General features: G+C 46.2%; 1 protein-coding gene across 9 annotated transcripts; it reads right to left on the reverse strand.

The window, feature by feature from the left end:
• Window positions 1-2,264: 2,264 nt before the first annotated feature.
• On the reverse strand, window positions 2,265-9,028 carry TUBB1 (tubulin beta 1 class VI). Of its 9 annotated transcripts, none has more exons than XM_081559372.1 (5): window positions 8,866-9,028; window positions 5,940-6,048; window positions 5,158-5,268; window positions 5,005-5,030; window positions 2,265-4,932 (listed from the first exon to the last, which is right to left on the reverse strand). In XM_081559372.1, the coding sequence occupies exons 1-5, from the start codon at window positions 8,920-8,922 to the stop codon at window positions 3,952-3,954; spliced, it is 1,284 nt and encodes a 427-aa protein (XP_081415498.1). In that variant the 5' UTR covers window positions 8,923-9,028; the 3' UTR covers window positions 2,265-3,951. The 9 variants fall into 9 exon arrangements, with proteins under 9 accessions (XP_081415498.1, XP_081415505.1, XP_081415502.1 ...); XM_081559379.1 differs by having other exon boundaries at window positions 2,265-4,332; window positions 4,939-5,030; XM_081559376.1 differs by having other exon boundaries at window positions 2,265-4,654; window positions 4,901-5,030.
• Window positions 9,029-10,301: the final 1,273 nt, after the last annotated feature.

The raw sequence follows: 10,301 nt of genomic DNA on the forward strand, positions 1-10,301 counted from the left end.
TTGACAGAATTGGGCTCTGTCATCAAAGCTGTCTTACTCCTTATCTTCGAATTGCAGACATCATGTCAGAGCTAGTGGCCAGTGGTGGGGGAGGGGAGGTGGGTTGTCTGCTGGCCTCATCCTCCTTTGCAGGCACCTGTCGTATCCAAGTGGTGCCACTTAGCCAGTAGGCTGAGAATGATTATTAAAAGCATAGATTAGAAGACAAAATACTAAATTGTATATTCATTTCTTATGCACTTCAAACCTATAGAGAAGTACTTTATAACGTTGAAATTATCAAGCACAAAATACCTTTCACTTGGTCTTATAAATGAACTTTTATATCCTGGGAGTGTTTCTTACAGGAAACTAGACAAAACCACTCAGTAACTTGCTTATGGAGTTGATGGCTGAACTGACATGAAAATCTAAGGTTCTGGACTGCAGGTCTCAGGCGTGATCATGACAGCCGTCTTCTGTACTTTGGGGGGTAATTCATTTACCTTTTAAAACTTAGAGATAAAGAATTGTTGCAAGTGCAGTGTTTCTCTTTGAAACTTGAAAGCACTTGCCTAAGTAAAATCCCACTGCAAAGGTGAAACTGCTTGATTGTTAACCACTTCTGGAGGATGGAGAAATACAGCTGGACAGGAAATTTTGAAACACTTCAGCTTCTGCCCCAGGAACGGCTCTCACCTTGGTACTTAAGCTCACTATATAATTTATCAGGGCCACTCAGCCACACTGAGGACGGGCCCAAGAGAACGCTTTTGTTCTTGGCTTCTGGAGAGGACTTCCTGCCCCAGACTCTTGACCTGTATGTAAGTTTTATCTCGTTCCCGGCACAGGGCACACAAAGAGGAGCGGGGGTGCTGAACAGAAGCAGCTCACGAGCCCCTTGAGCCCGGTGCCTGAGGCTTTTGTCCTGTGCTTTTGAAGTCAGGGCCCCTCAGTTGTCATGCTTCAGTCCCCACAATTAAGGTACCAGGAGGCATCTTTCATTACCAGGACAGAAACAAATGCGTCACAAGGCCATGGGGCCTCTGATACCAGACGAATAAAGTAACTGATAGGCAAAGGGCTGAATCATTTCCAGCCAAGTTAATTAGAGATAAGTCATTTTATTCAGGAGGCAGATGGAATAATTAGAGGCGAGACTTAGGGACAGGCCTTGTGATAAGGAAAGGATTAAAGTTAACTGAGTAAAGGAGAGATTCACTGCTCAGTAGAGATTCTGTGCGGTTCTTTCTCCATGATTAAAAAAATCCTAAACTGGTACCATAAGGCCCTGCGTCATGCCCCGCTGGGTAGCTGGCAGGACCGCTATGTCCAGAATACCAGGGGGCCTGGTCAGATCTAGTTGTGGGTATTTCACTAACCACCTGCGTGACTTGGGAGGGATTCAGTCTCCTCACTCACACAAGGTTCTTGTGTGTGAAGTGAAGAAATCAAACACGTGCTAAAATCCTGAGTCTACCATCTCAGTCTTGGAGAGACCAATGTTGCTGCAGCAACTGTACAGCTAAAGGAAGAGGCCTTTCAAAATTGGGACAGATTTTTGGTTTTAGTGTGTTTCGCTTTTTTTTTTTTAAATCTCTATCTACTTAGCTCAGCTGATAAAAGAATCTGCCTGCAATGCGGGAGACCCCAGTTCAATTCCTGGGTCAGGAAGATCCCCTGGAGAATAGATAGGCTACGCACCGCAATATTCTTAGACTTCCCTGGTGGCTCAGCTGGTGAAGAGTCTGCCTGCAATACGAGAGACTTGGGCTCGATCCCTGGGTTGGGAAGATCCCCTGGAGAAGGGAATGGCTACCCACTCCGGTATTCTGGCCTGGAGAATTCCATGGACATGGGGTTGCAGAGTCAGAAGTGAAGGTGAGCAACTTTCACTTCACCATACAAAACAGTAGGATAGTGGGGTGCATTTTGAAATATTTTTAACTACTAAACAAGTCTGGGCAGTTAGGCTCCAAGAAAAGGAATTTCTTTAGTCTGAAATAAAGCAATTTAGCCATTGAAAATTGAATTTCTTTGTACTTTAATGATTACTATTGAGCAAACAAAAATCTTTACAGTAATATAAATCAGCAGGGTTTGTTGTTTTTTTTACTTTAGATCTGTATCCTTTCCTGCATCTATTTAATTGCCTTTTTAGATTTGAGAAAGTGAAAAAAGTGCCAGAGGAAGCATGTGTATAAATTCTTATGTAATCACAGGTTATAAGTCTTTTTAGCATCTAAAGAAGTTATGAACTCAAACTAAGAGTAATTCAGGTGCAATTTCTTATTAAATCTGCTTTCGGTTTTATTGCTTTTTGAACCACAAGTAGAAAGTGTTTAAAACTTTATTTTTTTAAATTGTGTGTAAATAAAAGACATGTCACGATACAAACATCGACAGTTTTTCTCTTGGTGCATATTTTAGCTATTTCCTCATGATATGCACATGAAAAGAGTGAAGTTTCTCAAAATGAGCTACTATGACCCATCCACTGGCTGCCTTATTACTGCAGGTTACAAAGCAAATAGGAGATGAAAACCCAGTTGCCTGCAAGTAAATAGTTCCTCCCATCACCAGCTGCCCATGGACCCAATTGGATAACTCCGTGGTAATTCTAGAAAGCCATTAAAACCCTTCGGGCGCTGGATGGGATGGCAGTGCTCTCTGTCAGAAATAGGTAAACTGTAATTAAGAAGTTATGGATGATTTGATTACGCTCTTGTGTATTTTGGTCCTGTTGTAATGTGAACAGATTAAAATTGTGTAATGGCTAAAGCTGTGTCATCATGCAAACATTTATGGCAACTTCTGCAAATTAATTTGAACTGTAAAAGTTCCCTAATGAGACAGTGTCCTCCACAACCTCGAAGGACACTACAGCCGCCGCTGCTTAATTCCTCCATTTCAGTGGTTGCTGGGCGTGCATGTGCCCTTTCTAAAGAGCAGGGCGGCTGCAGAGCCCTTTCAGGAGGGTCGCTGCATTAAAGTGAAAAGGGCATTTCGAAATAGCCTTTACAAGAAGAACCAAAGATGATGAATGAATTCCCAGAATCAAACACTAATAAGAAACTTTAAAGTATCTACATATATGTTAAGAGCTAGTTATACAGGGCGCTTCCCTGGTAGACCAGTGGTTAAGACTCTGGTCTCAATGCAAGGCATGCAGGTTCGATTTCTGGACTGGGAACTAAAGAGCCCACATGCTGCACAGCACAGCCAATTAAAAAACATTTTTAAAAGGTAGCTATTCAGACATAAAGATCAGAAGACTGGAGTTGTCATTTTGTGGAGTTTTTTGCCTGGGTATTTTTTTGGGAAGGACTGCTACTTTCCTTTTCTCCCTTGTCCCTTTTGCAATTGGTACGCTGAAGTGTACACACAACCTCCACAATTTACTAGTGGTCACTGACTCCCATTTTCCTCTGCGTGGCTCCCAAACACCAAGCAGTCACCTGACTTTCCTGGAGGTCAGCAGGTGTGAACAAGTGGGCAGCGGGCCATGCATTAAGAGAGAACCTACAGTGAGAGCCTTAACAGTCCCAAGATGCCAACAAGTACCGGTCCCCATGCGCTTACCAGGGTAGCTAATGCCTATACTTAACTTCACCTGCAGGGGCTCCCCCACACTCCCCACCCAGTCCATCTCCACACACAGCAAATAGCCAAATCAGATCTTTAAACAAAGGGAGCACTTTACAGTTAATTCACCTACCTATTAAAAAGAATAAAACCAAGCTTGTGCACAGAATACCACACTCTTCAAGGTTAGTCAATGCCAGCAGAAGACCCTAGTGCCCATCACTACTTCCCCACCCCCCACCCCCGGAAGTCTCCCATCAAAGCTAACGCTGCGTGGCTGCGCGTGGGTCGCTGTGTCGCAGCACAGAACCGGCCTGCGATCCCAGGGGGACTAGCTGATCCTAAGAGCGCTCCGGACGAGCCAGCCTCAGGCAGGGCCTCTCGCCGTTAATGTTCCTTGTCTGCCGGTTCCACTTCTGCCTCCCCCCCCACCTCCTCCTTCTCTTCTACATCCTCTCTGGCATCTTGAAACTGTTGGTACTCGGACACCAAATCCTGGATGTTACTCTCAGCTTCAGCAAACTCATTGATGTCCATCCCCTCGCCGGTGTACCAGTGCACGAAGGCCTTTCTCTTGAACATGGCGGAGAAATGCTCGGAAATCCTGCCGAACAGCTCCTGGATGGCTGTGTTGTTGCCGATGAAGGTGGCCGCCATGCTCAGCCCCCGGGGTGGGATGTCGCACACGGCTACCTTGACGTTGTTGGGGATCCACTCCACGAAGCAGCTGCTGTTCCTGGTCTGCACATTGAGCAGCTGCTCATCCACCTCCTTCGTGGACATCCGGCCCCGGAAGATGCAGGCCACGGTGAGGTAGCGGCCGCGGCGGGGGTCGCAGGCGGCCATGGTGTTGCGGGCGTCAAACATCTGCTGGGTGAGCTCGGCCACGGTCAGCGCTCGGTACTGTTGGCTGCCTTGGGCCGTGAGCGGTGCGAAGCCAGGCATAAAGAAGTGCAGGCGCGGGAAGGGCACCATGTTCACGGCCAGCTTGCGCAGGTCAGCATTGAGCTGGCCCGGGAAGCGCAGAGAGGTAGTGATGCCGCTCATGGTGAGGGAGACCAGGTGGTTGAGGTCCCCGTAGGTGGGCGTGCTGAGCCGCAGCGTGCGGAAGCAGATGTCGTATAGCGCCTCGTTGTCGATGCAGAAGCAGGCGTCGGAGTTGAGCACAAGCTGGTGCAGCGCCAGCACGGCATTGTAGGGCTCCACCACGGTGTCCGACACCTTGGGTGAGGGCATCACGCTGAACGAGTTCAGGATGCGGTCAGGGTACTCCTCGCGGATCTTGCCCAGCAGCAGTGTGCCCATCCCCGACCCCGTGCCCCCACCTAGCGAATGCACTAGCTGGAAGCCCTGCAGGCAGTCGCAGCCCTCGGCCTCGGTGCGCACCGCGTCCAGCACGCTGTCCACCAGCTCGGCGCCCTCCGTGTAGTAGCCCTTTGCCCAGTTGTTACCGGCCCCGGAGTTACCTGCAGGCACAGGGAACTCAGTCATCCCCCGCCCCCGCCCAGGGTCAGGCGTGGGGGCTGGGGAGGATGCACACCTCCAGGAGGCGCTCTTGCTCTCTCCCCAGTGGAACCTTCCAGAAAAACCTACCATGGACAAAGCTGTCCGGTTGGAAGAGGGCCCCGATTCGGCTGGATCGGATGCTGTCCATGGTCCCGGGTTCCAGATCCACCAAGACTGCTCGGGGCACGTATTTCTTACCTGCGTAGAAAGATACGAAGTTAGCAAACTTCTAACTTGTTTTTCTGAAGGTTCATGTTTCATCAAAGTAGAACCTGGGTGGGGGGAAAATGTCCTTCTAGAAAGTGTCTTGGGTAGAAAGACTGGCAGTGATAGTTTGGCCCCTGACAACAATCATAGAAATCTGTAAAAAGCTTCAGAAATCACTTCTTCCACCACTGTCCGTTTTGTTTGTTCTCTTGCCAGTGATAAGGATTTTGTTCCTATTGGAACTGACTCTACTTTTTATTTCAAAACCAGAAAAGGAAAGTTCCCTGGCTGTGCAGTGGTTAGGACTCTGCAGTCTCACTGCCCAGGGCTGAGGTTCAATCCCTGGACTGGGAGCTGAAATCCCACAGGCCACATAGCATGGCCAAAAAAAAAAAAATTTTAATAAAATAATTAATTAAAAAAATAAAAACCAGAAAAGGAAGATAAGGGAAAAAATAAAATAATAAAAACCAGAAAGGACGGTCAGGGACTAAACAGTCTGTGTCGGCAGCATGGCCCTCCAGTGAGCAGAGACAGCCTTTCCAGGGCTACCCTCGGTAGCTCTCAGAACATCACCCGCCTGTCCCTCTGGTCTCGCAGGCCCTCCTCTCTCTGCTGTGTCCCCGGGGCTGGTGACCGTGGCTGACAGGGCAGCGTCCTACCGTGGGCCTCATTGTAGTACACGCTGATCCTCTCCAGCTGCAGAGCGCTGTCCCCGCAGTAGCTCCCAGCCCAGTCTATCCCATGCTCCTCTCCAATCACCTCCCAGAACTGAAAGCAAAAGGAGAGAAGGTCAGTGTCCAGAGGGATCCTGCTGAAGGCCAGGTTGGAGCCAGCAGATTGAGCAGAAAGACAGGAAGTGAGGGCTCTGGGTCTGCTTTCCTCCCTGAGATTTATCTTTGGGGCCCTTTTCCTACCTGCCAGCCCCTTCCTAAATTTATGCTTTGTCCCTGCTGCTAGCCATGAAGATGAAGACTGCGTTTTATATCCACCTGAACTGCTTCAATACAATGTCAACACATAAAATGTCAAATTGGATTTTGTTCCTGTGAAATTCAGGCCCTCGTGTACATTAATGCTGTTTCTTTTAGAATTGCACATCAGACAGTGTATCTCTAGTTCAGCCTTACAGTGCATCCAGCTAGCGGAGTATAGATCCCATTAAGTGAAAATAAACTGAATTCTTATCGACCGCACGATAACATCTCATTCAACTTTGCGGATTTATTTTCATGCAGTTTTTCCCAAAAGCCCATCACGAGGACACCTATGAATGCTTTTAAACAGTGTGCGTTTTGGATGATCAGATATGCACTCAATTCAAAATTATGCATAGCCATTTTCTGGTAACTATTTGAAACATATTATACTTTCAGTCACATACACATATTATTCATCTAGCAATGTGCCGGGCTTTTATGGATACAGTTACTGAAATGGCCCCTTTTCATTACCCCGGAGAAGCACAAATATACATGAAAATGTATTCATTTATGTTCAATCCCCAAGGCTGTGTTTCCAACCACATTTGTAAATGATAGCTCTGCTTCGGCCTTGATCTTATTAATATAAGACTCTATTTTATAGTAAATTATCAGCAGAAAAAAAGAAAGTCCTCTGAAACCACAAATTAAATGTCTTGTGTATACTTATGGATGATTCATATTGCTGTATGGCAGAAACCAACACAACATTGTAAAGCAATTATCCTCCAATTAAAAAAAATTTTTAATACCAAAAAATAAAATAAAATCAGGAATGAGACTAACAAAAAAATGCGTCCTAAAAGTTCTTATGGCCCCAAATAATAAGTTTTTGCTGGGTCTTTAACCATCAGGCAGGGCCATTCTGGACCCAGAGCTGAGACCCTGCACTCCCTGCCTGGATCCTATCTTCATCTTATCTTCCAACTTCAGAGCAGTAGGGGCCCATGCCTCCCTTCTCTGTGTGTTTTAGTTTTGAACGTCTTATCACTCCAGCAAGGAAGGATGACATCTTCCTTGTAAGCGGTCATTTTCTTTGCCCCGGGTTTTAAACACCTGTATTAAAAGACTCATTTTTTCCATAGCTGCATTAGTTACAGTAGCCAAAATTTGGAAACAATCCACATGCCCATGGACAGATGACTGAATAAACAAATGTGATCTATCTATACAGATGGATTGTTATTCAGCCTTAAAAAGGAAGGAAATTCTGACACGTGCGACAACAGGGATGGACCCTGAGGACACTATGCTAAGTGAAACAGGCCACTCACAAAAGGACAAATACTGTTATATGTTAATGAAATTCATAGAGACAGAAAGTAGAATAGCAGGTACCAGGAGTAGGGGAAAGGAAATGGGGAGGTAGTGTTTAATGGTATATACCAAGTTTTAGTTTTGCAAGAAAAAAGCATTTTAAGTTTAGTTTTTCAACAAAAGCATTTTGGAGATTGGAGGCATGACAGTGTGAATATACTTCACGCTACTGAAGTAGATACTGAAACATGGTTACAGATGGTAAATTTTACATCATCTTATCACATATAAACTTTTAAGTTGTAATACAATAAAGTTTTTAATCCAATTCATACTAGTAGAAGTAATTTCAAAATAGTAAAGAGAATAATCAGACAGCTGTTTCATAGTAGAACTGATCACTTTAAAATTTGAGTTGAAGAGGGCTGCCCTGGCAGCCCAATGGTTAAGAATTCACGTTGCAATGCAAGGAACACCGACTCGATCCCTAGTCTGAGAAGATCCCACATCCCATGGAGCAACTAAGCCCATGAGCTGCAACTACTGAAGCCCAGGCTCCCAAGAGCCCATCCTCCAAAACAAGAGAAGCCACTGCAATGAGAAGCTTCCCCCACCCACCCCTACTGCAATGAAGTGTAGCCGCTGCTGGACACAACTAGAGAAAACCCACGTGCAGCAGTGAAGACCCACCGCAGCCAAAAATAAATAAATAAATCTTTTAAAAAATAAATTTTAAAAAACTTAGACTTGGAGGTATTGGGCTCTGGTATCTGTTTTTTAGCATTGGTCAATAGAACCAAGTACTTTTTAGAAAAATGTGATGGAGGAGGAGAAGAACTTATTTATATCGCAAAGGATATATTTTAATTATTTCTGTTGCTGAACCCAAAAAATTTTAGATTTACCACTTTAATTTTCTGTTGCATTCAAAATAAAATAGTAGTTGATCTTTTTTAACTTGAACATAAATACAGGAGGGGAAGGAAAGATATCTTAGTGATACAGTGGAAAAATTTTCCCAAGAAATTTTGGAAAACTATTTTGAGACAAAATTACTGGTTTTAGATACGAATGCAGAGGTGATCAAAGTTAAAACAATTGACAGGTGTTTTATACACATGTAACTGTCCACAAAATTAACAGGAGTTAGATTTACCCTTTAAGCCTTTTTCCTATGCCCTCAGTCTCTTTAACTACTACAGGCATCATTTGACATCAATAAGTCAGACACTGGGCAAGCCCGTAGATCTGCTGGCCTCAGATCCTCCCTGCTACCTTAGGGGCTTTTCTGAGCTGGCTATGCTGTGGATCATGGACAGACCAACACTAGTAATTGGACGTTCCTTACCTTGGCTCCAATCTGGTTGCCACACTGGCCAATCTGGATGTGTACGATCTCACGCATCCTTGCTCTGCGCCTGAGGATCAGACCTGCCTGGAGCGAGTCCCCAGTCTGGGAGAGCTGCTGGTCACTGCCACAAGCCTTACACAACTCTGGTCATCACAGTGATAGGACCCACTGACCAGGCTGCCTCCCACAGTGACCCAAGGGTGTGTCCAGCCTGGAGGCCCAGCCCCTGCCCCTCTCTGCTCTGTCATCCTTGTATAGGGGGAGTTCTTCCTCTCCCAACACGGAATATTGCCCGATCATTTCCTAGAGTTCAAGACCAAAGGCTGCTGTTGTGCGCGGTGCCTACAAGACTGGCACCAGGCCTCAGCCTTGCACGATGGAGTCTGGCCACCAGCACTGGCTCCAGGCCCCCAGTTGCTCAGACTCCTAGCTCACTGGGGCGACCAGGACCACCTCCAGAGACCTTTCCCACCCAAGCCAGTTGTATTATTAGAAATCCTTTTGTCTAAATGCATCACATGACAGATGAGTCCACAAATTCCAGAGCATGAAGTGGCTTCACTACAGCCATACATACAACCAATTAGACATCACCCCACCCTCCCTCAAGAACCTGCCATAGCTCCCTCGTCTTCAGCTGTGCTTTGTCTAAAAGCCACTGGTGGCACCAAGGTGGAACATGGATGAACAGTTCTTATTTTTTGTTGTATATTTTAATGTTAATAGAAAAAAAAAATTGCTAAGTCTCTTCAGTCATGTCCAATTCTTTGCAATCCTATGGACTGTAGCCTGCCAGGCTCCTCTGTCCATGAAGATTCCCCAGGCAACAATACTGGAGTGGGTTGCCATGGCCTCCTCCAGGGGATCTTCCCAATCCAGGGATCGAACCTAGTCTCTTATGTCTCCTGAGGTTCTTTACCACTAGTGCCACCTGGGAAGCCCAATAGTAAAATGATAAGAGAAAGTTTGCTTTTTCAACTTGGCCAAATTTGTATGGGTGATGTGATTCTTGGGAGTTGGGGAAATCAGAGTGGAGACGTAAGATCTAAACTCTCCGGCTTGCCATCAAGGCCTTTGCTAACCTGACTCCAGGCTTCTGTCCCAGCACCCCCTCCAGACTTTGGTCCTGTGTGGTCAGGGTTCTGAAATATTCCCTCCTCCACACTTGGCCGTGGGGTTTTCAGCCCAAGACTGCTCTCTCCCAGCACATTGTTCATACTGGAGGTCACTTGCCCCTCCCTGACATGACAAGGCCCCTTTTAACGTAAAAGCCTGTGACTGCCTCACCCACCTTTCTGCCCAGGACACAGCCTGGCTGCCCCTTTGTACCCTCCCCAACTCTGTGCTCTGTTGCCCCTTTGCTCTCATCATGGGGGTCTCACTGACTTTGGTTCCTTTACCAAACGATGAAGGTAGTCCCTCAGACCCAGAGT

The sequence above is a fragment of the Giraffa tippelskirchi genome, chromosome 13 (assembly GCF_054371585.1).
Source record: "Giraffa tippelskirchi isolate mGirTip1 chromosome 13, T2T-mGirTip1v1.2.pri, whole genome shotgun sequence".
Taxonomy (NCBI): domain Eukaryota; kingdom Metazoa; phylum Chordata; class Mammalia; order Artiodactyla; family Giraffidae; genus Giraffa; species Giraffa tippelskirchi.